Genomic DNA, 27,420 nt, shown 5'->3' on the forward strand with positions numbered 1-27,420 from the left:
AGGGATCTGTGGCTGGTTTCTTGGAACCGGACAGAACTTGTTCGGGGTAGGTGGGATTGGGTGCTAGGACCCCCCACCTGTGTATGAGGCCCGGGGCCATCTGGGGCACGGATATTGCTGGGGTGTGGGAGGGGTTTTGCTCGGGAGGCTTCAGGCAGGCAGCTGGAGCGCTCTGTGGGACTGGTTTGTGGCCGGTTTGGAGAGGTCACCAGTCTGGGGGCTGTAAGGAGCCCCGGATTTGAGCAATTCACCCTGAGCGGACGCCCTCAGCTGTGCCCAGACACGGCCCGGTCCGTGATTTTGTGTGCTCCAGCCCCACGGTGGGGCAGCGGGAGCCCTGAGCCTCGGGGGCCGGATCTAGGCAATTTGGGGGCCACATCCGGCCCCTGGGCCTAAGGGGAGAGAGTCGGTGCTGCGCCCCCTGGGGGCAGAGCACAGAAGGTGCAGCCTGGGGCAGAGCAGAAAGTGGCTTTGAGCCCCTCCTATTCCTGGGCTGTCAGACGCCAGGGTCTGTTCTAATCAGTGCAACCCATTAGCTGCCCCACAGCTCCAACCTAGCCCCCCCCATCCCACCTCCAGCCCTGCCCTCCTCTCTGAGACATGGGTGGGAGTCTCTTACTTAGGCAGTGGGACATTTACAGCCCCTAGATGCACAGTCACCACAAGGCCCTCGCGGCTCGTGGGATATTCACCTTGCCCCAAGGAGGGGCGGCTGCATGTGTCACTTGGCTCGTAGCCTGACATACGTCCTGCCTCGGTCCTGCCCGCTCCCAAACCCCTTGGGACATTTCAAGTCTTTGGAGTTGTAGGCTCAAACAGCCCCTCCCCCCCCAAAAAATCCAATTTTTTCATGCTCATTGAAATGGAAATAGGAAGACGGGGAGAAATAGAGAAGAATGACAGAATATAATTACGCGCGGCGGCTAAGTTGGGAATGAGCTGCCGAAAGATGCCCCCGCAGCATTAAATTAGCCAAGCGCAGGAGCCGAGAGCCTCAGCTGGGTCATTGCGTGCGGGACAGGAAATGGAAGGCCCAGCATAATAACAATAATAATAAAAGGCAAAGCAGATTGCAGGGGGCTTATTAACTGTTAAAAAAATTTATTAAAATGTCCAGCAGTACAGAAACGCAGTGTCATCGATGCCACGGGGCTGGGGGAGGGAGGAGATACAGGACACTGCGGTCACATCGCAAACAGCAGAGACTGGAAAGCGGCCGGCTGCACCGTCACACCCGCACGCACGCACACACCAAATCAACCCGAGTAAATGACGACAAATGGGGGAAGGGGGAGGAACAAACCGGGAGGGCCTCGATCCTGCAAAGGCTTGGGGGACCGATTCTGCCAACGGTGGGGGAAATGCAGCCCCCTCCCCGGGCAAAATACCCAGCCGTAGGCTTATGTGCCAGGCAGGGGTAGGTTTGCTCTTCGGCTCGAGGCGTCAGTTCCAGGGAGCTGCGGCAGACCCAGCAGTGGGATGGGCTAGCTGGCCCCAGGACGTGTCTGTCTGGGTATGTCTACACTAGCTTGTTAATTCGAGCTAGGTAGGCAAATCAGGCAACCGGAGTTGCAAATGAAGCCCGGGATTTAAATATCCCGGGGATTTATTTGCATGTTCCCGTCCAGTCGCCATTTTGAAATTTCACTAGCCCGAAGTAACTGCCACGTGGCTACACGCAGCAGAGAAACGGGAATTCGAACTAAGTCCTAGGCAACTAGGCCACACGAGCTGGAAATAACACCTCCAGCTCCAGCAGACACACCCTCCCTCCGTGTCAACCAGCCCAGCTCGTTTGGCTGGAAAGGAGAGGCGGTGTAGAGTGCTGCAGAAAGAGATCTAGGGGTCACAGTGAACCACAAGCTAAATAGGAGTCAACAGTCCGGCACTGTTGCAAAAAAAGCCACCATCCTTCTGGGCTGCATGAACAGGAGTGTGGCGAGCAAGACCCGGGACGTCCTTCTGCCGCTCTGCCCTGCGCTGAGTAGGCCTCGGCTGGAGTAGCGTGTCCAGTTCCGGGCCCCACATTTCAGGAAAGAGGTGGGGAAATTGGAGAAGGTCCGGAGAAGAGCAACGCAAATGGTTACAGGTCTAGAAAACATGAGGGAAGGCTGAAAGAACTGGGCTGCTTTCGTTTGGAAAAGAGGAGACTGAGAAGGGACGTGAGAGCCGTTTTCAAGGACCTAAAAGGGGGTCACAAAGAAGAGGGGGGGAAATTGTTCCCCTTGGCCTCAGAGGACAGGACAAGAAGCAAGGGGCTCAAACTGCAGCAAGGGAGGTTGAGGTTGGACATTAGGAAAAACTTCCTGCCTGTCCAGGTGGTGAAACCCTGGAATAAATTGCCTGGGGGGGTTGTGGAATCTCCAACACTGGAGAGATTGAAGAGCAGGTTGGACAGACGCCTGTCAGGGAAGATCTGGCTGGTGCTTGGTCCTGCCCTGAGGGCAGGGGACGGGATTTGATGCCCTCTCGAGGGCCCTTCCAGTTCTAGTGTTCTGGGATTAGGCTTCAAGTGGACCGGACTGGGGCGGCTGAGGTTCCGTGTCTCTGCCTTGGGGGAGTCACCTCCCCACTCGGAGTCGCTGTTTTGCCTCCTGCCCTTTGTCTGGTCGGGCTCTGAGCTCCATGGGGCAGGGCGCGCCCAGCCCCAGGGCCCAATCTCAGCTGCAGAGCCAGCTGCTGCTATTGGAACGGGGAGCTAGTGGGCCGGTGCCTAGTCCTTGCCCTTCTGTCCACAGCTCCATTTCACCTCTTGGCCGAGCTCCCTACTGCTCACGGAGTCCCACTGAAATCGGCCGGGCGGTGAGGGTGGCAGAATCGGGCCCTGACGGCCATGGGGCCAGAGCCCCAAGTCCTGTAAAGCAGGGGCCTCCAACCTTTTCAAGCACAAGATCACTTTTTGAATTCAAGTTGGTCCAGGATCTAGCTCAAACCCAAATACTCCTGCCCCGCCCCTTTTCAGAGACCCTGCCCCGCCCCTTCTCCGAGGCCCTGTCAGGGGAGATCGGGGGAGCGGGGCCGGTCGGGAGGAGGTCGGGGGGAGCGGGGCCAGTCGGGAGGAGGTCGGGGGGAGCGGGGCCAGTCGGGAGGTGGTCGAGGGGAGGGGGGCCAGTCGGGAGGTGGTCGGGGGGAGCGGGGCCAGTCGGGAGGAGGTCGGGGGGAGCGGGGCCAGTCGGGAGGAGGTTGGGGGGAGAGGGGCCAGTCGGGAGGAGGTCGGGGGGAGCGGGGCCAGTCGGGAGGAGGTCGGGGGGAGCGGGGCCAGTCGGGAGGAGGTCGGGGGGAGCGGGGCCAGTCGGGAGGTGGTCGGGGGGAGCGGGGCCAGTCGGGAGGAGGTCGGGGGGAGCGGGGCCAGTCGGGAGGAGGTCGGGGGGAGCGGGGCCAGTCGGGAAGTGGTCGGGGGGAGCGGGGGCCAGTCGGGAGGAGGTCGGGGGGAGCGGGGCCGGCTGCGGGGGGAGAGAATTGGCCGGTGGGGAGCGGGACTGACCCGGGCACATGCAGATCCCAGGGCGCTGCCCGTCCCGCGCACGGTCCCGGCGAAGCGAGAGCAAGTCTGGTTACGGCTCCACAACGCGCTTGAGCAGCGCTCAGGGGCACGGACGGGGCTTCTCCTCCTCCCCAAAGCGTCACTCCGACATCAGACGCAACCAGAGGCTCCCAGCGCCGATCGCGTCCCCCTCCCCGCCACTCTCCCCACCCCCGCCAGGCTTCCCTCGGGCGCCCAGCCGGAAAACCAGAAAATACCGGACACTGCACATGTCTGGTATTTTCTGAACTTTTTTTACCGGACAGAGGGCCCCAAAACCGGACTGTCCGGTTGAATACCAGACACCTGGCAACCCTGAGCGAGAGGCGCCCCAATGCCAAAGCCGCCCTGGATACCCAGGGACACCTGCTCCTCCTGGTCTTTCTACCTCTCGCCCCGTGGGAACGAAGACAGCAAATACAAGGGAGACAGACGGAACGGGAGGGATTCCGAGACGCTGGGTGAGTTGGACGCCACCGGTGGCGGCGATCGCTTTGTTTTCCCAGGCCGGTCGGGCAGATCCCGTGGGCTCGCACGGGAGCGGCGCGTTTAGAAAGGACGTTGGTTTCGAACCTGCGGTGCTGGGGGCGGGAACGTGTCTCGCTGCTGCGCGGAGGACAAAGGCTGCGGGGGCGCCCCGGCCGCGGTCTGAGCCGTGGCAAAAGCCAGCAGGGGGCTATTGAAAGAGCGGGCAGGGGGTCCGGGTTGCAATAGGACACTAGGACCTGCAAGAAATTACTTTCACCCCTGCTGCCGGGGCCAGCCAGGGTACCACTGGCTCCGAGAGGAAGAGGAGATAACGCCCACCGGAGGAGAGGAGCGGCAGAAGGGCCCTGGCAGGGAGGGCAAAAGGAAAGGGGGGTATATTATAAAACCGGAGTCTCCCTTGCAGAAGACCAGTGGGACCCGGGCTAAGGAGCCCAGCGGAGGAGCCAGAGTTGGGGAGGGGAACCGTCTCCGTCCTGCTGCCTGGTCGGGGGTGTCCTAAGGAACTAACGCAGAGGGGCTTAGAAAAGGGGCCGGGGGTCAGTGAAGGCCCCGCTTTCCCATCACACACACGTGCCCGTCTCATCCCGGGGCGGGGGGAGGGGGGATCTTGTGCTTGCTCGTCGCTGGCCTCTAGAAGTAGTTGCCTTCCTCCATCCAGTCCAACTGGAGCTGCTTCCGGTGTTTTCTCCGCTCCTTGCGGGAGCGGTGGTGGTGCTGGTGGTTGTGGCGGTGGCGGTGATGGCGCCGGATTCTGTGCGACCGTCTGGCTAACGGAGGCAAGGAGGAGAAGGAGGCGACTCGTTGCCATGGGAACAGGCCACAAGCCCCCCCCTCTACTCTCTCCCCCCCCCGCCCCGACCTCTGGTGGCGACTGGCCGGGGCAGCCACTTCTGGGGTGGAGCGCAGCAGCTGCTCAGCATTGGGTGGGGATCGCAGCCCCGGGGATCCAGCGGCCAGGCAGAGCAGTGGCCACGCTCCCGGCCCTGAGCTCCCCCTACATCCCAACCCCCTGCCCTGATCCTACACCCCCAAATCCGCTACCTGGAGCCCCTCCCACAACCACAACTCCCTGCCCGGAGCCCCACACCCCCGAATTCTCTGCTTGGAGCCTCCCTACCTCCCTAACCCCCTGGCCTGATCTAACACCCCCAAATTCCTTACCTGGAACCTCTCTAGCCATAGCCCCCTGCCCTGAACCCCACACCCCCGAATCCTCTGCCTGGAGCCCCCCTACATCCCCAACCCCCTGCCCTGATCCTACACCCCCAAATTCCTTACCTGGAACCTCTCTAGCCATAACCCCCTGCCCTGAACCCCACACCCCCGAATCCTCTGCCTGGAGCCCCCCTACATCCCCAACCCCCGTTCCAAGTCCCCCAGAACTCCTGGCCTGAGCCCTTCACAGCCCACGGTCTCCTGCACCCACCCACCCTCCACACCCCTGCCCTGAGCCCCCCCGTCCTGAGCCCCTTCCTCTGAATCCCCTGGCCTGAGCCCCCCTCCCCAATCCCTGCTCTGAGCCCCCCTGCGCGCCATCCCACACTACAGGGATCGCCCCGTTGCAAGCCCTGTACGGAACGGGCGGGACTTTCACCCCCGGGTGCCCCGCCCCACGACGAGCCAGGGAGCCAGCACTAACGTTTTGTGCAGAGGATTTTGGGCCGGTCCCACTTCCCGTTGCTGTGGCACTTGATGGTGGGGACGTGCCTCTGGACGTAGCTGCCCTCGCACTGGTACCGCACCGTCGCGTGGACGCTGTATTTCTCCCTCGGCTTGCCCACGGGGAAGGCGTTCTCCACGGCCGGAGGCGGCCCGCACAGCACTGCACAGGGGCAAGGCAGCAGGCACCGTTACCGGGCAGCCAGGGCAGAGGGGTGGCGCCTGGCTCCTCCCCTCCGGTGCAAATGGGGCCGTGGCCTCAGCCGTGGTCTGGGCAAAGCGCCAGGAGTCCCAGGTGGCAGCAGCAACCAACCCGCTCTCGGTCTCTGCCGGTGAGGCGAGCTGCCCCCTGGGGAGGTTTGGGGGGGGCCAGCCAGGCCTGCCCCACTGCACCTGGCAGCCCCATCGCCCTGGGCTAGGATGGAGGCTGGACACAGCACGCAGCCGGCTGGGTGTGGGGCCACGGGGCTTTGCAGGGTGGGGTAGGGAGCTGGGGTTCCACTGTGGCTGCCAGCCGTGGTGCTGGTGGGGGCGCCCCTATGGTCTGTGCAGTGTCGCAATGCAATACTCACAACACCGCCCTGTGTCAGGGCACGGCTATTATACCCATTGTACAGATGGGAAACCGAGGCCCAGAGAGACCAAGCGCCGGACCATGCAAGGGATTTTAGGTGCCTAAAGATGCAGCTAGAGTCTGCTGCCAACCCCACGAGGCACCCAACTCACACTGGTTTCAGTCCCTCCACTCACCCACAGAGGGACTGAAACCAGTCCCACCACTCAGAGTTCCCTGTAAGCTGAGTGCTTGGGTGGCTGCCCAGGCTCGATTGAAATGCTGCCCAGCTGATTGGCAGGGCGCCCACTGCCGGCAGCCTGTGTTTCCGGTGGTGGTGCACATCTGCTCTTGCCACGGTGCACGGAACAAAATTTAATCCACCCACCAGCAGAAAAAAAATGAGCAGGGACATTGCTCTATGGTGGGGCAGGGAACCCAACGTAGGGCCTTGCACACTGCACCATCTCTTTGCACTCAGGGCCCTCAACAGCTGGCAGAGCCGCCTAGGTGTAGGACTATCCTGCTACCGCAGCCCAGGGGCCCATCTGCTCCGGTATCAGGCCTCCGGCAGGGCACAAAACCCAAGGAAGGTGCAATCACGGCACAGCCCACACAGGAAGATGGAGCAGAACCTGGGCACACCTGCTACCCCGTCCTGCCCTCTCCGGCTTTTCCAAGCCTTGACTTTCTCTCCACGCTGCTGGGCTCCTTGTGAAATATGTCCCTTTCCCTCGCTCGGCCACGCAGTTCCGCCGCGCGGCTTATGTAATATAGAGCCCTTGAGGGAGCTGCCGACGGCGGCTGCATAAATCCACCCTATGGAGAGAGCTCCCGTTGACAGATCTGCGCCAAGGTGTTCCGGAGGATTTACATATTTAATTAATGGCCTTATCGGGACAAATATATCATTACATGGGGGGAGGGGGCTGGGAATTTGGAGCGTCTTCCTGTGGCTCGGCGTGAGCAGCTGGAGGTTAATATAACTTTCGAGATAAGGAATGAGAACTTAATCGTTTTAATGGTGGCGTATTAAGCAAATTAAAGCAGAGGGGGACGAATTAAGCAGTGAAAAAGGCGAGATTAGGAGAGGTTCTTTGGGTTTGCTGTCGAGGGGCTGCAGGGGAAAGATGGCAAAGCTGCCGGTGACGTCTCTCTCTCCCGGGACCGTGCGGGGAGCGCTGGATGGAGCACCCTGAAATGACTCTGGCCACAAGGCTGGCAGGGCCTGTCCTGCCCCCCAGCCAGGAGAGTGGATTCAAAACCAGGCTCTTTTCCATTTGCCTCCGGAGACTGGAGACATCAGGCCGAGAGGCTCACAGGACTCCAGGAGCCGGGATTCAGGGGGAAACGCCAGGTGCAGAGAGTGTCGGGATGAACCGCGGGAAGGGGAAACGCGCCCACGTCGAAGCCCATTTGCTCGCCAGCCACGCCCTGGGCTGTCCCGTCCTGCCGCAGCGGCGACTCCGCCGGCTCCCTGCCTGCACCCTGCGCCCCCGCGGCCGGGTAGCCCCCCCTCTGGTTCAGCAGCCCCGCGCGGCTGGAGTTGGCCGGAGCCCTGTGGCAAGCGCAGGCGAGGGTCCTGTCTGGAGCTGGCTAGGCAGGCCGGCCACCCAGCTGCTCACTTACTATTGCGGGGGGGCCAGTGGGGGAGGGGTTGTGGGGAGCCGGCGGGGGAGGAGCTATGAAGGGATGGTGGGGGAAGGGATGTGGGGGGGCTGGTGGGGGTAGGGTTACTGGGGGCTGATAGGGGAAGGCTAGTGAGGGGCCAGCGGGGGCGGGGCTGTGAAGGGCTGGAGGGAGAGGGGCTGTGGGGGAGGCACTGTGGGGTGGCTGGCGGGGGAAGTGTGGGGGGCTGGCAGGGAAGGGGCTGTGGGGGGCCAGCAGGGGAGGGAATGTGGGGGGGCTGGTGGGGGTAGGGTTACTGGGGGCTGATAGGGGAAGGCTAGTGAGGGGCCAGCGGGGGCGGGGCTGTGAAGGGCTGGAGGGAGAGGGACTGTGGGGGAGGCACTGTGGGGTGGCTGGCGGGGGAAGTGTGGGGGGCTGGCAGGGAAGGGGCTGTGGGGGGCCAGCAGGGGAGGGAATGTGGGGGGGCTGGTGGGGGTAGGGTTACTGGGGGCTGATAGGGGAAGGCTAGTGAGGGGCCAGCGGGGGCGGGGCTGTGAAGGGCTGGAGGGAGAGCGGCTGTGGGGGAGGCACTGTGGGGGGGCTGGCGGGGGAAGTGTGGGGGGCTGGCAGGGAAGGGGCTGTGGGGGGCCAGCAGGGGAGGGAATGTGGGGGGGCTGGTGAGGTAAAGGTTGTGGGGGGCCGGTGGGAGAGGGGCTTTTGGGGAGGCACTGTGGGGGCCAGTGGGGGAAGGGTTGTGGGGGGCCAGTGGGGGAAGCGTTGTGGGGGGCCAGTGGGGAAGGGATTGTGGGGGGCCGGTGAGGGAAGGGTTGTGGGGGGCCAACGGGGAAGGGATTGTGGGGGGCCGGTGGGGGAAGGGTTGTGGGGGGCCGGTGGGGGAAGGGTTGTGGGGGGCCAGCGGGGAAGGGATTGTGGGGGGCCGGTGGGGGAAGGGTTGTGGGGGGCCAGTGGGGGAAGCGTTGTGGGGGGTCAGTGGGAGACGGGCTGTGGGGGGCCGGCGGGGGGCGAGGGGCTCACCTGTGCCTTTCTTGCAGATGTAGGGCAGGTTGTAGTTGCAGGGGACGTCGTTCCACTTGCCGATCTCGTGGGACACCAGCACCACGCAGTCCTCGCCGCCCGCAAAGAAGTTGTCGGGCTGGTTCTCCCGCCAGTTCTCGTATTGCTGGGGGAAGAGACGGCGGCAATCACAGCCCCTCGCCCGCAGGCCCCTGCCTGCCCCCGCCCCACCAGGGACCCTCCATCCCGCTCTGCAGTGCAAAGCGGGGCAGGAGCCAGGGGTGGGTCCCTGGAGGACGCAGGCTGCCCAAGGCCTGCCAACCCCCACGCCCTTTACACTAGTGATACATGTGCACTAGTGAGAACCCCTCTGTCTTACTCTGTCGGTTCCTGGGGGGCTGAGCCAGCTGCTGGCCAGGCTCCCCACAGACACACCAGAGTCTCAGGCATTCGACTGCTCAGGGCCGTTCTCCTGCCCCACCCCCGTGGGCCCGCTGGGCCGTGTCCTCCCTGCTCAAACCCAGACCGATGCCCGTGGCTGCCTGTCTGTGCACGGGGGCCTGCTAGCTTGTGTGGGCGGGACGGTGCTCTCTGCGACTGCCCGGAGGGGGAGGCCAGGCCCGGGAAGCGACCGGCCCGCTTGTGTCGCACGCTCACACGGGCCGTCTGACACACGCACAGTCGCACATTATCACGCTCACCCCAGTGTGCACCGCCAGGCGTACACACCGGCATCCACCCGTGCCTGCTTGCGTCCGCTCACGTGGACTCGGGCTTGCACGCGTGTGCATGGTCAGCCCCCACACCCTGAGCCCTGCCAGGCCCCTCCCTCTTTGTCTTCCCTATCCTTACACACACACATATTCACACTCGATTCCTTGCACGCTCTCCTTTGCACACTCACTCCCCCCTGCCTCACCAGCCCCCTGGGGCTCCCCTCGCCCCTGCCCTTTGCACCGGGCATGCTTTCATCCCCAAGCTGGGCTCACCAGCATTTTATAGCCCTGATCCTGCCGGGACAGCGAAGGCTCCTTGCCAGAGGGGCTCCAAACTCACCAGGCCTGTGTTATCTGTCCACTGGAAATCCTGCTCCACAATCCGGTCGTTGAGCCCGATCCAGGTGTTCTCATGCCCAAAGCCTGGGGAGAGTCACACAAGAGACACACGTGACTGGAGCGTGAGTCATCGCCTGGGGGGGTGGCCGTGCGAGCCGACCAGGAAAGTCCTTGCTAGAGCAGATCAGTGTCCTTGGCTGGCATCACATGGGGACGGCACGCGCCAGGGCACTAGAACCTGGCCCCAAGTGCTGCTTCTCGCCCTGTGTTGCACTGTGTTATACTAGGTGCCATGTTCCACCCCAGCCATGGCTGCATTTCCCTGCTGGATGAGCTTGACCTATAGATTTATCTCCCTGGAGCACATCCGCTGGGTGGGCCTAGCTGGGTTTTTCATCCACAGACCTCCAGGCACTTAAGACGGTGTGTCTTTTTGCAAGTGGGGAAACTGAGGCCCGGAGCAGGGCTGTGACTGGCCCAGTGTGACAGAGCTGACCCAGGGGTCCTGATGTCCAGCCCCCAGGTCTAACTCCAGAGCATGGGATAAAACCCAGGAGTCCTGATGGTCTGATGTGGAATGAGTCTTGGCGGGTCTCAGCCCAGGTCTCAGGCCCCAGGGAACACCAGCGCTGCTGAGAAGTCCATGCCGGGGCTTGGAGTAGAGTCCAGGGGTTCTGGCTTCCTTCCTCTTTGCCAGCCCTCCCCATAACAGCGCCTGCCTGCCCTCCCCATAACAGCGCCTGCCTGCCCTCCCCATAACAGCGCCTGCCTGCCCTCCCCATAACAGCGCCTGCCTGCCCTCCTCATAACAGCGCCTGCCTGCCCTCCTCATAACAGCGCCTGCCAGCCCTCCCCATAACAGCGCCTGCCTGCCCTCCCCATAACAGCGCCTGCCTGCCCTCCTCATAACAGCGCCTGCCTGCCCTCCCCATAACAGCGCCTGCCTGCCCTCCCCATAACAGCGCCTGCCTGCCCTCCCCATAACAGCGCCTGCCTGCCCTCCCCATAACAGCGCCTGCCTGCCCTCCCCATAACAGCGCCTGCCTGCCCTCCTCATAACAGCGCCTGCCAGCCCTCCCCATAACAGCGCCTGCCTGCCCTCCCCATAACAGCGCCTGCCTGCCCTCCCCATAACAGCGCCTGCCTGCCCTCCCCATAACAGCGCCTGCCTGCCCTCCCCATAACAGCGCCTGCCTGCCCTCCCCATAACAGCGCCTGCCTGCCCTCCTCATAACAGCGCCTGCCAGCCCTCCCCATAACAGCGCCTGCCTGCCCTCCTCATAACAGCGCCTGCCTGCCCTCCCCATAACAGCGCCTGCCAGCCCTCCCCATAACAGCGCCTGCCTGCCCTCCCCATAACAGCGCCTGCCAGCCCTCCCCATAACAGCGCCTGCCTGCCCTCCCCATAACAGCGCCTGCCTGCCCTCCTCATAACAGCGCCTGCCAGCCCTCCCCATAACAGCGCCTGCCTGCCCTCCCCATAACAGCGCCTGCCAGCCCTCCTCATAACAGCGCCTGCCTGCCCTCCCCATAACAGCGCCTGCCTGCCCTCCCCATAACAGCGCCTGCCAGCCCTCCCCATAACAGCGCCTGCCTGCCCTCCCCATAACAGCGCCTGCCTGCCCTCCCCATAACAGCGCCTGCCTGCCCTCCTCATAACAGCGCCTGCCTGCCCTGCCCATAACAGCGCCTGCCTGCCCTCCCCATAACAGCGCCTGCCTGCCCTCCCCATAACAGCGCCTGCCTGCCCTCCCCATAACAGCGCCTGCCTGCCCTCCCTCCAGCAATAGGGCGGTGCCCAGTGCAGGTTTTGTTGGGTCGAGGAAGAATCAGCGGGCAGAAAATGGATCTCACCGCTTTCTCCTTTTCCCCAGGCTGGGTTTTGCACTCACCAACTGGTGGGATTCAGGGGTGGAATTATTTTGGGGGGGGTCTCAATTCCACCCCGGTGCAGAAGCTCCCCCACCCATAACTTGCTGTGTTGCCTGCCCCCGGGGCGTGGGAAAATGCGCCTTCCAGCCTCTTCGCCACTCCAAAGGGAGGAGAGCTCGACAGAAGAGAGCGCTTTCATCTCGCAGACAAAAGCAGGAGGCGATGCAACGGGCCGGGCGTCGGAGTCAGACCAGAGAGAAGAGGCACATGTTGCCAGCCAGAGTAATTAACCGGGGGAACAGCCAGCATGGCAGGGGAGGTGGCAAATCCGCCATCACGTGGAGTCTTGAAATCAAGAGTGGGCAGCTCAGCCACATTTCTGTGGCTCTTGCAGGAGTGAGCTGCTCTGACTTGGGTCTGGATCATAACAACGCTCCCCCTCCGACCCCCCCATCACTCAGATGCAGTGCTTTACAAAGAGATCAGGAGCAACGGATTTGGGAACCCCATTTCACAGATGGGAAAACTGAGGCCTGGAGCAGCGCTGTCACGGTTAAGTCACGCCAGGGAGAGGATCCTGTCTATTGCCCATCTGCAGCCCTCCTCAGCATGAACACAGTTATACTGGGAGGTAGGGGCAGAGGGATGCTCCAGTCCCGTGCAGGGATGGGGAGCCGGAAGCCTGCTGCTGTCTCCCTTACCCGAGTGGGGCTGCTGGCTCCTGCTGCCGCCCCCCACCACATCGGTGGGGGGCAAGAGCAGTCAGCGGCAGCCCCCTGCAGCCAGGAGGGCCAATAATGGCAGCGGGGAAGAAGCGGCAGCCGCATCCCCCCGACCTGCTGGGCAAGCTGGGAGAGTCAGCAGCCCCCGTCCATGGGGGGGGGGGGTACCAAGAGTGGCAGCCCCCCGACAAGGGGGCCGGGCTAGGGGGGGTCCCCCACTGAGATCCCGCACTGACTCAGGTAAACCTGCTTAACGGGGATTTTACATCCCTGCTGGGGGGGGGGGGGTGTTTGGGTTTATACCAGGGTAATCCCTATGGGAAGGCGAAATGGGCTAGACCGGTACCACGGGCCTTCCAGCGTAACAGGGACACCGTCCTCCAACCAATGGGGGTAGAATAACCCCCCCAGGCTCCGCCCCTTCCCAGCCCACGCCAAGTTCCACGGGAAGGGACACGCCCGCCCTACTGTTAATGAAGCCGTGCTCCTCCGGGGAGTGGATGCTGGCCAGGTGGCCGGCGCGCCGGCGGCAGTCCCGCTCCGCGTCCTCCCAGGAACGCCGGTGGGCAAAGTAGCGGTAGCAGTGGGCCTGGAACTTGTGCCAGCCATGTTCGCAGCCTTCCGTGTCTGCCGCCAAGGGGGGAGAAAGGGAATAGGTTAGTGACGGCTGTCGGCTCCCCAGGATCCGCGCCAGAGCACGGGGGGCAAGACTCCTGCATCCTATGCCGTGTTCTAATCCCCCCCATCTGTGTGTCGAATAAATTTTGTTCGGTGCACTGAGATATCTGCAGATGTGCACCACCCATGATGGGGGCGCTTTGCCAACCAGCCAGGCGGCATTTGACCCTCCCCTGGGCAGCCGCCCAAGCACTCAGCTTCTAGGGAACTCTGGTTCTATGCCCAGCTCTGCCTCTCTGGCTGGTCTTGGGAGAGTCCCTGGCCGCCTTACGACGTGATTTGCCCCCTCTGTCACGCGGGGGCAATGGGTCATGTCAGGAAGCCCGGCGCTCGCTCCATGGAAGTCACCAGCACAGCACAGCCCTGAGAAATGCTCGCCAGAGGCGGGTGGATTTTCCACAGAGCCGCAGAACAGACGCAAGGTGCAAGGAAGCCGGGAAGGCAGCCAAAGGCCCGGTTCCCAGTGCTCTCGGCTGCTGCGTGGGAGGCCGTGTGCTGCTCACGCAGCCCCAGAGGGACTCATTCCCTGGCCTCGGAGCTGGAGTTTTGCTCACAGGATCTTATTAAGAGTCCTTGCCTCTGGCAGCCAGGATGGCGGAGTGGGGGGTGGGGTGGGAGGAGGCCTCACAGCTGGTGCCCTGGAGTTTCCTGGCCCGGGGGTGGCTGCAGGAGGTTTATTTCTCCAGCCCTGTCCTGGGGCTGGTAGGGCTGGTGCCAGGGCAGAGCTGCAGTTTGGAACGAGCCCCAAATCTCCGCTTGAACCTAGAAGTCGGCTCCAGTCTCATGCTCAGGTCCAAGCCGGCCCCAGCCCAGAGCCCAGTGCAGCCGAGGCCCGAGAGCACCGAGACATTTTCAGAACCGACCCGACGCCTCCCCTCAGCCCCGACACGTTGGCCTGGGGGTGCCGCCTGGTGCGGGAGGGCTCCGGCTGCTCTCAGACCTGGCCCAACCCAAACCCCACACTCCTACCCGGGCCCCTTGCGTTCCGGTCGGGCTGCGCTTGAAAGCGAGTTGCACATGGCTGCTTGGCCAGGCCTGTGTCCATCCCTGGATCCTGATCTCTCCTCCTCCCAGAGCCTGATCCGTCTGTCTGCCCAGGCACCCCCACCCCGAAATCCTGATCACAATCCAGCTCCCTCTTCCTCCCTAGATCCCGGTGCCTCGCTGTCCATCTGGCTGGCTTCTTATCCTACCCCCTGCAACCTGAGCATCCAGATCTAGGTCCCCTCCTCCCGTCCCCAAACTTTGCGGGTGTGGGGCCAAGCTGCAAACAGGCCCCAGGCGCCCGGCCCCCAGAGAGCCCCAAGACAACCCACAAGTGCTGCTCCCCCATCCAGACCTGCTGGGGCACTTCCCTGCCCCGGCCGGCTCTGATTTACCTCCAGCCAGCCTAGCGTGGGGGGAGGGGGTGTTAAAGGGGCCGCGCTGCTCACTCTGCAGGCTCGTACCTTTCTCGCACAGGCTGTCCCCGTAGCTGGGCAGGCAAAGGCAGACGAAGGAGTTTATCTCGTCGATGCAGGTGCCCCCGTTCTGACACGGGCTGGACAGGCAGTCGTCAATGTCTGCCAGGAGAGACACAGGGCGGCTCAGGGTCGGGGGTGACACAGCCCCTCCCAGGCAGTGAGTGTGTGGTGGACACACACACACACACACACACACACACACACACACGCACACTCACAAAAGCAGACGCGTAGGCACGCATGCGCACATGCTTATGCACACAAGCACACACATGCATATGTAAGCACACACACACACAAGCATATGCACACACACATGCAGGCACACCCACAAGCACACAAATATGCACACCCACATGCACACACATAAGCACATGCATCTACACACACATGGATATGCATGCACACACACAAGCAAACGCAATGCACAAACACAAAAGCACACGTGTATACATGCATGTGCACATGCACACAAGCATACACATGCATATACACACATACAAAGCATATGCACATACATGTATGCACACACACATGAATGCACACACACAGAAGCATACAAATAGCCACACATATGCATGCACACACAAGTACACGCACATGCACACACAAGCACACACACAGATATGCACACGCTCACCACCACCCCCACACGCACGCAGATGCCTGCACACCAATAAGCGAAGGCAGCCATCTCCCTACAGTGCCGAGGCAGAGGTTTGACGCCCCGGTGAGGGGCACTGCAGAGATACCATGGAGCAAGAGTCTGGGAGCTAGGCCTGGAGCCAGACGGATGGAGAGATCAACACGCTCTAAGCTTGGGATGGAGCAAGAGAGACACCTCGGAGCTGGGGCCGGGCTGAGAAAGGAGGGATGGGAGCGGATGGAGGCTGTCTCTGTCGACCGACGCTTGCTTGGCTGCCCAGTCCCGGCGGGGAGACTCATGCGGCCAAAAGGGAGGGGCTTTGGGGACCCGGGTTGTTGCTGTCGCTCGTCCTGTCCCTCCCCATGACAGTCATTCTGCAGCTGGGCCTTGTGGGGGACGGGACGGTTTGCGATAGGAGCCAGCACCAGAGACCTAGACCCACAATGCCCCTGCCTGCTCCCACAATTTCCACGCACATCGGGCTGGACACACAGTTCTAAGATTTTGCTCCCTTTCCTGGGGGACCCAGGCTTGGAGCTCTTGTTCTCGATGGACTTCCCGCCAGCGGAGAGCCGGTCTCCCTCCCAGCAGAGTCATCCCTAGCTGCGTAGGGGCACCTGAAAATTTGGGGCACTGCTGGGTCTCAATGCCCACTCTCTTCCCGTCCCTGCACAGGGGCTCTGCTTCCTCCGGAGAGGATCTAGCTCACCGCAAAGGGGAAACGCAATGAGCAGCCCATGGGGCCTGTGAAAGAGCCAGCCAGGGGGTCACGGAGCCGTGTAACGGGCATTTGCCAGCCGCGAGCAGAGACCAACAGCTGCTGAACGTACTGTGCGAGGCCACAGGGCCGGAGTTTACAATTTGCTTTCAAAATGTCTCATTGGTGCGTCGCTGGAGATGATCTGAAAAAATCGTTCCCTTCCCCAGCTGCCCTCGGGCCCAGGGGGCACCAGTTTCCTCTTCCAGGAGACCCCGGGGTCAGCTCCCCACCCGAGCTAGGACCATGCAGCTGGAGGGGCGATGGAACAAAGCTGGTGTCTGCTCATGGGGAAGGACGCATCCCGCTGGAGGAAGCCACCTTCGGAGCAGAGGGTGACGAGAGCAGACGTCCCTCCCTCGGGCCAGCATGGGGCAGGCCGGCCCCTCCCCAGGGATCCTAGGAGTGGGGGGGAGGTGGCTGCTAACCCCTCCTCCCCTCTGCCCCGAGGGCCTGGACTGAGCGTGGCACGTGCCCTGGGCTGACGGCTTCGCCAGCCGGGAATTGGATTCTCCCCGACAAGGATGGAGTGCAGCTGCCGCCCCAGCTGAGGCTGCTCGATAGCGCTAATTGGAGCTGATTGATCTGTGGCTAACGAATTAGCGGGCTGATGCATTCCATGCTGGCAGGGCTGGGGCTGCGGGCAACGGGCCAGAGGGCATCGGCCGGCCCTTGTGATGGGAGAGACTCAGCCACAGGGGCGAACAGGGTTGAGTTGGAGACAGGCTGAGGGAAAGGCTCCACTTGGCTTCACTGCTGGAGCTGGGGGCTCAGTGGAAGTGTGGTTGAGTGGTTAGGGCTTTATTTCAGGAGACCGGAGGGCAGTGTCACACTCTGCTACAAACTCACCCCATGTCCTTGGGCAAGTCCCTTAGGGTATGTCTACACTACCCCGCTAGTTCGAACTAGCGGGGTAATGTATGCATACCGAACTTGCTAATGAAGCCCGGGATTTGAATTTCCCGGGCTTCATTAGCATAAAGCCGGCGCCGCCATTTTTAAAAGCCGGCTAGTGCGAACCCCGTGCCGCGCGGCTACACGCGGCACGGGCTAGATAGTTCGAACTACGTAGCCATTCCGAACTATCTGTACGCCTCGTGGAACGTAGTTCGAACTAGCTGGGTAGTGTAGACATACCCCCAGTCTTTCTGGACATCAGCTCCCCGCCTGTAACTGTGCCAATCGTTCTGTTCTGCCTCCGGGGGCGGACGAGGATTAATCTGCCCCCATGTGCCTCGCTCAGCAACAGGGCGCCTGTGAGCCCCGCTAATGGCCAGCTGGCCCAGGATCCGTGGAGTCTGTGGTTCCTAGCCCCAGCGCGAAAGGAACGCTGCTGGCAGGGCAGAGCTACAGCAGGACGGCCTTTCCAGAGACACCCAGCCCTGGGCCGGCTTTCATTTTTAGCTAAGGGTTTGTCTTTTCCCCCGGGACAGGAGCAGGGTTGGGATGGGGGGTCTGGAAGGATGGGGGTAGGGGATTGGGGCTCCTCCCTGGCGCGGCTTGGGAGGGGGCAGGTGTCTTCGTGCAGCTCCGATTCCTGGCCAATGGGAACGAGGGGGGCGGTGCCCCTCCTGTGTCCGCAGGGCAGGCCCGGCCGGGGGGCAGTGGCCACTCACCGATTTCGCAGTTCTCCCCGGTGAAGCCCGGGGCGCAGCTGCAGCTGTAGACGGTCCCGTTGGACTGGCAGGTCCCGCCGTGCAGGCAGGGGTTGTTCTCGCAGGGATCCGCCTGAGCTGCAAGGCAGAAGCATATAAGGCCTGGGCGCGGGGGGTACGGGGTGGAGCACTGAACAACCCCCTCCCCCCACACACTTCCCCAGCCCCCCTCGGACACCCAGAACCCAGGGGATCACTCCACACAGGGACCATCAGTAACCGGCAGGCTCCACTGGGCAGCCTCCCAGCATCTAGCAAGGAGTCCTGCAGAAAGGGATCTAGGGGTCAGAGTGGACCACAAGCTAAATAGGAGTCAACAGTCCGACACTGTTGCAAAAAAAGCCACCATGAGTCTGGGCTGCATGAACAGGAGTGTGGTGAGCGAGACCCGAGAAGTCATTCTGCCCTGCGCTGGTTAGGCCTCAGTTGGAGTCTTGTGTCCAGTTCTGGGCCCCACATTTCAGGAAAGATGTGGAGAAATTGGAGAGGGGCCAGAGAAGAGCAAGACAAATGATGAACAGTCTATAGAACAGGATCTAGGAGGGAAGGCTGAAGGAACTGGGTTTGTTTAGTTGGGAAAAGAGAAGACTGAGAGGGGACAGGAGAGCGGTTTTCAGGTATCTAATAGGGTGTCACAGGGAGGAGGGAGACAAATTGTTCTCCGTGGCTTCTGAGGACAGGCCAAGAAGCAATGGGCTTAAACTGCAGCAAGGGAGGTTTAAGTTGGACATTGGGAAAAACTTAGTGAAACACTGGACTAAATTGACGAGGGAGGTTGTCAGTCTCCATCCCTGGAGATATTCAAGACTGACACTTCTCAGGGATGATTAGTGCTTGCTCTGAGTCCTGCCGTGAGGGCAGGGGACTGGACTCGACAATTCCTCAAGGTCCCTTCCAGTCCTAGGGTGCGTCTAGATGACATGGCTCCATCGACGGAGCCATGTAAAGTCGTTTACTCGACATCGTCAAAGAAGCGGAGATTTAAATCATTTAAATAATCCCCGCTTCGTTAAAATAAAAACGGCCGCCGCGCTGTGCCGACAATCAGCCGATCCGGCCCAGGGCGGCCGTCTAGACGTGGCGTGGTCGACAAGGGAAGCCTTTGTCGACCACTCCGGTATGCCTCGTTTCGCGTGAACGGCGTGAACGGTGCAGCGGCCATTTTTTTTGAACGAAGCGGGGGTTATTTCCATGATTTAGATCCCCGCTTCTTTGACGATGTCGAGTAAACGACTTTCCATGGCTCCGTTGATGGAGCCACGTCGTCTCGACGCGCCCTATCTGTCAACAAAAGCCTGGAGTCTAGACGTAGCCCTGGTGTTCTGAGTCTATGATCTCTGCGGTAGCCATGTGTGCTGGGGGTTTGGCCCCCCACCACCTGAGCCCAACCTGGGGGTGCTCCCACGAGAGAGAGAAATCAAGGCCTTGTCTCCACCCAGGGCAGCTGTCATCTTGGCTCTGCCATGTGGACACAGGCCTAAGTCATCTCAGTGCGCAGGGGTGGCAGGTGAAAGTAGGGCTGGGGGAGGCAAGCCCCCAGCCCCGCCCCTTCTGCCCAGGCTCCGCCCCCCTGGAGCCAAACTGTGGCTCACCCAGGAGCACAGGGAGGGCAGGTGCTTCGGGGCGGCACCCCTCCACCCGCAGTGGGCGTTCCGGGGGCGGAGTCTGGGCGGGGCCCTGCCTGGTGCTTTGGAAAGGCAACGCCTCCCCGTGCCTATGAGACACGCCGCCCCTCTCACTGCAATTAGTCCTCCAGCGCCTTCCCACAATTCCCCAGGACTGTATTTCCCGGCCCTGTCCCTGCGTCAGCGCTGAAACTCATGCACCAGTTTCGTCCAGCCTGGTTCAGGGGCTCGCGGCAGGCGGGTGTTACGTGAAACGTGCCTGCCCCGCTCCCCAAATGATCGAGCGGCTCCGCGGCCCCCTCTCTCCCCCCTTCTGGTCCTGGCCCCTTCGTCATGACAGGCTCTTGCTCGCCGCCGGCTGGGAGTGTGTCCTCCCGGTTTCCTTTTGGGCCCGTGTGCGGACCCCGCCGCGCGTGCCCGGCCCCCTAACGCAGCGTTAAAATATGCAGAAGACTCGCCGCGAAAGCAGCTTAGACGCCTGCCAGCTGGCACGCGTCGGGCTGGAATTCTGTGGCTTTATAATTAGTTCTGACTGACTTTCAGCAGTCTCCGGGGGAGCCGGCAGGCAGAGGAGCCGGGCAGGCAGCAGATGGCACCTTCAAGCAGCGTGGCCATGCCGGGACTTTTCCCGCCTGGGGTTCCGCTCCCTGTAGGAGACAGCTGCAGGGCAGAGAGGGGGGTGGCAGAATTGGGGGTGCCGGTACCCTGCTGGCTTCACTCCACCAGCATGAGGAACAGGAGCGGGCGGACGTGGGGCGAACAACCCAAGCGTGGGCACAGGACCCCCAGAGGTGGGTTTGTACCTGGGTGTCTCCATCCCTCTTCCCTGCTGCAGCCCCTTGCTAAGGACCGTGCTTCAAAGACCCAACTCCTAGAATCAGGGGCTAGATTTTCCCAAAAGCTCAGCCACGAGGGCCAGGAAAACTGGCCCATTTCCTACAGGCATATGACAGGCCCAGCACGCACGCACAAAAAATCTTGCCCCACTTTCTTCCATCCATGGGTATGTCTAGACTACGGGCTTCTGCCGACAGAGGCATGGGAATTAGACACACCGACATAGTCAAGGAAGGGGAGATTTAAATATCCCCCGCTTCATTCGAATAAAAATGGCCACCGCATTGTGCCGGCTCAGCTGTTTGTCGGCACAAAGCAGCTGTCAAGACGGGGATCGGTCGCCAGGGAAAGCCTTTGCCAACCAATCCTGTAAACCTCCTTCCCCACTTCCCCCCTCCCTCCCTCTCTACCTCCCTCATCATCTATCTATCTATCTATCTCCACTTCCCCCCTCCCTCCTCATTTCTCCCCTCCCTTCCTTTCTCCCCACTTCCTCATCTAGCTATCCATCCACCCCCATACTCCCTTGCTCTCTCTCTCGGAGAAGGTGGCTCCCTGTGACTCATCCGCCAGCAAGTGACCCTGAAGGAGTATAAGGCAGAGCCCAATGAGGTCCCTTAGCCTTCCAGCAGGTCTCCAGGGAGCTACATCTCCAGCCACCTTACGCTTCAAAGGGATTAACAACAGCTCCATGCCGCGCCGTGGCCAGCGCCGGAGCTGGGCCTGAGCCGGGATACGTTTACAGCCCATCCCGGGAATAGCTGGAACTGCACAGGGCCAGCCTCTCTGGACCTCCACAGCTGGGCGCTGGCGAATCCTCCCCTCCCCTCCCCACGGATGGGGCATCTCCAGCGGCTTGGCGGTTAGCAGGTGGCAGCTGGGGAGGCCTCCCCGAATCCCAAATCTTTTCCCCCGGAGCCGTCGCCCTCCCGCAGCCCGCCTCTTGGTCTGACCTCCGGGGCCAAGCAGGGTGGAGGGGCCTCGCTCATCTCCAGCCACTGGGCTCCTTTGCATCCCGTGTGTGCCAGGGGCTGGCCACGGCTGGGTACAGGCAGCTCTCCCGCGCTGAGCCCCACCCCCTGGCGCTGACCCTACCCACCTGGGAAGGGCTTAGGGGACCAAGGGCAGGTGTCATCCACTGCTGTGAGCCCCCGACCACTGGGCTAGCAGCCTCCTGTTCTACCTTTCTGCTGCCCAGCATGTCTGGCCTGCAGCTCAAGGGGCTCTGCGTGGGCACCAGGCTGAACACAGAGTCGCCTAGGGGTGCTGGGCTGTGTACACTGGCTTGTTATTGTAGGGTTGCCTGTGAGCACTGGTTTGTGTACACTGGCTTGTTATTGTAGGGTTGCTTGTGAGCACTGGTTTGTGTACACTGGCTTGTTACTGTAGGGTTGCCTGTGAGCACTGGGCTGTGTACACTGGTTTGTTACTGTAGGGTTTCCTGTGAGCACTGGGCTGTGTACACTGGTTTGTTATTGTAGGGTTGCCAGTGAGCGCTGGGCTGTGTACACTGGTTTGTTATTGTAGGGTTGCCTGTGAGCACTGGGCTGTGTACACTGGTTTGTTACTGTAGGGTTTCCTGTGAGCACTGGGCTGTGTACACTGGTTTGTTATTGTAGGGTTGCCAGTGAGCGCTGGGCTGTGTACACTGGTTTGTTACTGTAGGGTTTCCTGTGAGCACTGGGCTGTGTACACTGGTTTGTTATTGTAGGGTTGCCTGTGAGCACTGGGCTGTGTACACTGGTTTGTTATTGTAGGGTTTCCTGTGAGCACTGGGCTGTGTACACTGGTTTGTTATTGTAGGGTTGCCTGTGAGCGCCGGGCTCCCCACTTGTCCTCTCCACCCCATCCAGAAAGCAGAATGGGAAACAGGGGAGTGGTGCCCGGTGTGGGCAGAGACTGGGGAGAGCTAGAGCCAGCGTTGATGGAGCAAATTCTAGTGGCAGCGCCCTTAGCCAGCCCGGCAGGGCAGAGACAAGGAAGGGCGCCAGGAGCCCCGCGGATGTTTGTTTGTTCGGCAGGCAGCAGGGCTGCTAGATCCCCAGGAGCAGCGGGGGATGCGCTCTCCCCGCTGGTTCCAGGAATGGAGCAGACGCTGCTGGAGAGCAGCCAGGAGAGGGGACGCTGGGCGCATGGGGGAAGGCATGCGGCACCCCGGGAGGTGCCAGAGGGCAGATCGGCATGCTGGCGCCGTGGGCAGCAATAGGGAAGATCGTCTCCTCTGCTCGGAGAGAACGTTCCTCTGCCTTTTGTTTGCATCTCTCGTTAGAAATCCGCAAGATCCCGTGACTGGGGACCAGCCAGAAGAAAGAGAGACAGACAGAGAGGCAGAGAGACAGATGGAAAGACAGACACACAGAAAGACAGAGGGACAGACAGAAAACCAGGCAGACAGAAAGAAAGACAGAGAGGGTGTGTCTAGACTACAGGGTTTTTCGAAAAAAACGCCCCCTGCGTCTAGACTGCTGCCGTGTTCTTTCGAAAGTAAATCAAAAGAACACGGCAGTTTTTTCGACCGCGGAAAACCTCTTTTTACGAGGAATCACGCCTTTCTTTGAAATCGCTCTTTCGAAAAAAGGCGCTATGTCATGCAAACTGTGCTTTTTCGAAAGAGAGCATCCAGACTGGGTTCGGACTTTTGCCCAAACGGGAGCAGCATAGTATTTCCGCAAGAAGCACTGATTTCTTACAGTAGGAAGTCAGTGCTTTTGCGGAAATTCAAGCGGCCAGTGTAGACAGCTGGCAAGTTTTTCCGGAAAAGCGGCTGATTTTCCAGAAAAACTGGCCAGTCTAGACACAGCCACAGAGAGAGACAGAAAGAGACAGAGAGACAGACAGGGAGAGACAGGGAGAGACAGACAGACAGACAGACAGACAGAAAAACAGAGAGACAGAGACAGAGAGAGACAAACAGAGAGACAGAGAGAGACAGACAAAGAGAGACAGAGAAACAGCAAGACAGACAGAGACAGACAGAGAGACAGACAGAAAGTCAGCAAGACAGAGAAACAGACTCGCCATCTCTTTCCAGGCCATGCAGTGTTTTAGCCTCGTGAGACCCTGTCCCGTCCAGGTTGCTCCCCCTGGGCGCAAGAAGGGCTTTACCGGGAAGATGTGTTCAAAAGTCAAGCCCCAAGAGCGCCTTATTAAAACCAGCTCACATCTTGCCCTGGGCTCGCTGAGACCTATTAGCCAGCATGCAGGGGGGCTCAGGCCTGCCCATTAGTATGCAGGAGAGCACAGCCCCCCCCTCCCAGGTGCCGCTCTGTGGCCAGCTTGGATTTGTGGGTAGAGGGGGGGTTCCCCGGATCTTGACACGGCTAAGGCCAGTCCGCAGGATGCTAAGGCTGCAGCTCGAGGCTGTAACAAAGCCCTTGGACGGGCAGGGAACTTCCAGACCCAGGCAAGGCAGCGTTCTGGGGTCAGGCGCCATGCGCCACTCCCCAGGATGCCCCCAAACCACACTGGGGGTGATCAGAGCACTCCTGCAGGGGAAGGGACCCGCCTGGGGCTTCTCTGCCCCATGGCTCCTTCCAGGGAGAGATGCTCCCGGCTGCTTGCTCTACGCCTATGCAGGGAGGTTTCTGCCATCTGGGATGGCCTGGCCAGGGAGCTGCCACCAGGATGTGGGGCCAGGGAGGGAGACAGGCCAGGAGGGTCTGTCTGCACTGTGTGGCAGTCGGGGAACCTGCCTGGCTCACTCCACAGGCGGTGCTCAGGATGCGTCTACACTGCACCGTAACGCAAAATAAGAGACGCAATTTGGATTCCGATGCTATTTCGAAATAGCTGATTTCGTCCTTTGGCGCTGTCTGCACTGCCCCACATTTCAAAATAACCCGCCATGCCGGAGAGTCCCTGACTCCTTGTGGGACCAGGCTTGCCGGGACGTCGGAATAGCGTGCCTGAAATAACGGGCTGGCTGTGAAGACACGGGAGAGCTATTTCGGGATACTCCGGTATCCTGAAATAGCCGCGCAGTGTAGACGTAGCCTGAGTGTAACACCCAGAGCTCGGTGACACCGGGAATGCCTGTCCCGGGAAACTCTCCAGATTCCACATCCGGTTGTGTCCCAAAATGGGACCAAAAGAAAGTCAAACCCTGGGAATTTTTCCCGCAATGAAACATTCCCCCAAGATTTTGTCCGGCTCTCATGGGTGGCCTGTTCATCCGTTTGTTCACTCCATTCCTCTTCTCTCTCTTTCTCTAGGGCCTTGGGGTCTAGCTACACCATTTCCTGGATTGCTCTCCCCCCCCCCCCCCCGGTCTCTCTCTACACCCTGGTTTTTAGCAGCTGGGCAGACCTGCTGGTGGAGCGCCAGCCCAGGAATCCTCTCTCCGGGTTTCTGCCCCGGAGGAGCCTGCCTGCTCAGAGCCAGCCAGCGCGGAGGCGAAGTGGAGGCTATTTTTGCCAACGGGAATGCAGCCCTGGTGCATTTCGCCAGCTGGGTCCCCCCCCCCCCCCCCGGTCTGGCCCGGCTGGCTTGCACTGGGGGAGGCGGCGGGGGGGGAGTGTTACACTGGAGGCAGAGCAAGGAATGATGACGGATTCCTTTGCTCCTTGTTCCATGTGAATCAAGAGAGCGGGGGAGGGATCCCCCTTTTCCAGGCCCCCTCCCAGCCACCCCGTAGGACTTCATTAGGCTTGCGGGAGGCCCATGGATGGAGGGAGGAGACCTGGGCTGGGCAGCAGCAGTGGGCAGGCAAAGGGCCCCTGCGATATGTAGAGGGCTCCACCTGGGAATCGAGGGGCTTTGCGGGGGAAGACCCGAGTTCAAAGCCTGGGGGAGCCCCCAGCTTCCAGGAAGGCAGGGCGAGCATCCCAGCCTGCCCGGAGAGGAGGAGGCTGTGGGCTGGGAGTGGGGCCATCAGCAGAACTCCGGGGAAGCCCAGGGCCGGGATCGGTGGGAGCTCCGTGTCGGGAGAGGGGCGCCCGGGCCGAGCTCACCCAGTGCTTGCTCAGGCTCTGGCTGGCTCCAGCAGCCCCCCCTCCCCTCGCTCATGGCATTTTCCCCGTTCCCGGCTGGGCGGGCGTCACTCACCCAGCACGCTGGCGTTGCTCTCCTCGATCCAGGCCAGGCTCTCCTGTGCCCCCACGAAGGGCAGCGATGGCTCCTCGCCGCTCCCGCTGTCGGCCAGAGAAAGCCCCGGAGCCTCGGCCAGGACGCCCTCGGGGGCCGCGTCGATCACCGGCTGGAGAAGGAACCTGTCCAGCGCCGCCTGGCTGGGGTGCACAAACGCGCCTTCCTCCCGGGCCGCGGGGAGCAGGGGGGACAAATCAGCAGGCAGGCTGGGCGGGGGTGGCCCGGCCGTAGAGCCCCATGGCGGCGGGGGCGCCTCCCTCTCGGCGCCCCCCGCAGCATCCCCTGCGTTGGGCTCTGGGCGGCTTGCGGCCGAGGGCGCGTGCTGGAGCCCCGTGGCGCTGGTGGCTCCTGGCAGCGTGGTCCGTGCACCAGCTGCAGGGGCTCGGTTCCCCGCTGCGAGGGGGAGCGTGGGATCCGGCGGGAGGGGGCGGGCAGGCTCCGTGATGGCCAGCGACGGCTCGAGGAGGCTGATGGCTCCGGCGACCACCTGCCCCCTCCTTGTCACTGGCCAGAGGGTCCCCGCAGGCTGGTAGGGGCCCAGAGCGGTGGTCTGGGTGGTGCCAACAGGCAGCGTTGGCGGCCCCACAATGTGCTCCGCTGATCCATCTCCAGACAGCGCTGCTGCCACGTTCAAGTCCTCGCCCTCCTCCTCCAGCTCTGGCTGTGGCCGGCTGGCTGGCATTGCCGGGCCGGGCAGCGTGGCAGGTGGGCGGCCGCTTTCCCTGGCCGGAAACTCGGCTGGCGCCCCCTCAGGCCCAGAGTGGGTGGGGGCCGGGGCTGGAATCTCCCCTGTGGAATAAGTGACGGGGCTTTCGGCCGGCTCATCCTCTCCGCTCTCGTCTCTCGCCTCCCAGACCGGCCCATCGGGCAGCGGCTCCTCTGTGCCCGGGGGTTCATCCAGAGACTCCACGCTCAGCGCCTGCTGGGCGTCCGCGCCGGCTCTCCCCCCAGGATTCTGGGCGCCGGAGCTCTCGCCACTGGCTGGTGGGCTGGTGGTGTGGCCAGCCACGGAAAGGAAGGCTGCGGATGTGCCCTCCAGTGCCTGGAAGCTGCTCTCTGCAGCTCCGCTGCCTTCACTGCCTCCAGGGGAGCTGGAGGGGGGTGTCCCCGGAGCCTCGGTGTGAGGGGCGGGGGGCGCATGCAGGTGGGCCCTGGGGAGGGCCGGGAGTGGCGGGATGGGTGTGGCACCCTCCTCGCTGGAGACGGCCTCCCCAGAGGAATCCTCTGCATCCTCCTGGGGGGGTGGCAGCCCCAGCCCCTCCACATGGGGATAGTCCCCTCGGACGCTGGAGCTGGGGAACGGCTGGTCGAGATCGGCCTCCTGGTTCCGAGCATCGGCGCCAGACGGGCGCAGGGTCGGTTCATCGGCTGCCGGTGTCGGGGCATGGTCCGAGATCCGGTCCCATCCTCCCTCCTTAGGGCGGGTGACTGTCTCGGCAGCCCCCCAAGGGCCTGCTGGGGACTCTCCCATCCTGCTGGGGTCGGCCTCGGGCCCCGCCCTCGGGCGGGCGCTGGCTGGGGGCTGGTGGGTGGGAGCCCAGTGGCTGTGCTGGGGGAGAGGCGGGGTCAGTCGGGGGGTCCAACCCTGCTGGTCAGGAGCGGCCGACGAGGAGGGGGCCGTCCCCCTCTGCAGGCCTGGGTGTGCTGATCCCCTTCGCTCTGCAACAAGCCAGAGATACGGGTTAGCCAAAGCCCTGGGGCGCGAGCAAGGGGGCAGCGAGGGGGCGTGGACGGCACAGCTAGGGACCCCCTCTAAATATGCTAATCAGCAGGCGGGCCAAAGGGAAGGGCCCGATCCTGGCAGTGCAAGGCTTTGGCTCCTGCCGAAATGGACAGAGCACTGGCACTCAGTCGCCTCCATTTCAGACGGGTTTTGGGGACGGGGGGACGGAGGGGGATGCAGCAGTCAGCCGAGCCAGTTCATTCGGCTTCCCCGCCCCAGGCCCCAGGCCCCAGGCTCCAAGCCCCAGGCCCCAGGCCCCAGGCTCCAAGCCCCAGGCCTGTCGTGATGGAAGAGGAGCCGTTGAGCACAGGGAATGTGCTTGGAGCTGTACGAGACCCGGGGCACCCGGTGGCCCTCTGTACCACGGGAGGCTCTGGCTTGATGCCTGTCCCAGTGCTGGGATGGTCTGACTGTAGATGCTCAGGCCTTGGCCTGCAAGTGCAGACACAGGCAGTT

The 27,420-nt window shown here is 62.1% G+C and overlaps 1 protein-coding gene across 3 annotated transcripts in view; it reads right to left on the reverse strand.

The window, feature by feature from the left end:
* Positions 1-1,081: 1,081 nt before the first annotated feature.
* Positions 1,082-27,420, reverse strand: part of NCAN (neurocan) — a 76,463-nt gene continuing 50,124 nt past the window's right edge. For 2 of the 3 annotated variants that reach the window (XM_075902828.1, XM_075902827.1), the window contains exons 8-15: positions 25,200-26,900; positions 17,656-17,772; positions 14,622-14,735; positions 12,964-13,122; positions 9,903-9,985; positions 8,868-9,012; positions 5,652-5,834; positions 1,082-4,775 (exon numbers count right to left, since the gene is read on the reverse strand). In XM_075902828.1, coding sequence (XP_075758943.1) covers positions 4,573-4,775; positions 5,652-5,834; positions 8,868-9,012; positions 9,903-9,985; positions 12,964-13,122; positions 14,622-14,735; positions 17,656-17,772; positions 25,200-26,900 — 2,705 coding nt within the window. In that variant the 3' untranslated portion in view covers positions 1,082-4,572. Of the gene's footprint in view, positions 4,780-5,651; positions 5,835-8,867; positions 9,013-9,902; positions 9,986-12,963; positions 13,123-14,621; positions 14,736-17,655; positions 17,773-25,199; positions 26,901-27,420 lie in introns of all 3 variants that reach the window. The other variant, XM_075902829.1, reaches the window with a different exon arrangement.

This window comes from Pelodiscus sinensis, chromosome 19 (genome assembly GCF_049634645.1).
Source record: "Pelodiscus sinensis isolate JC-2024 chromosome 19, ASM4963464v1, whole genome shotgun sequence".
NCBI lineage: Eukaryota > Metazoa > Chordata > Testudines > Trionychidae > Pelodiscus > Pelodiscus sinensis.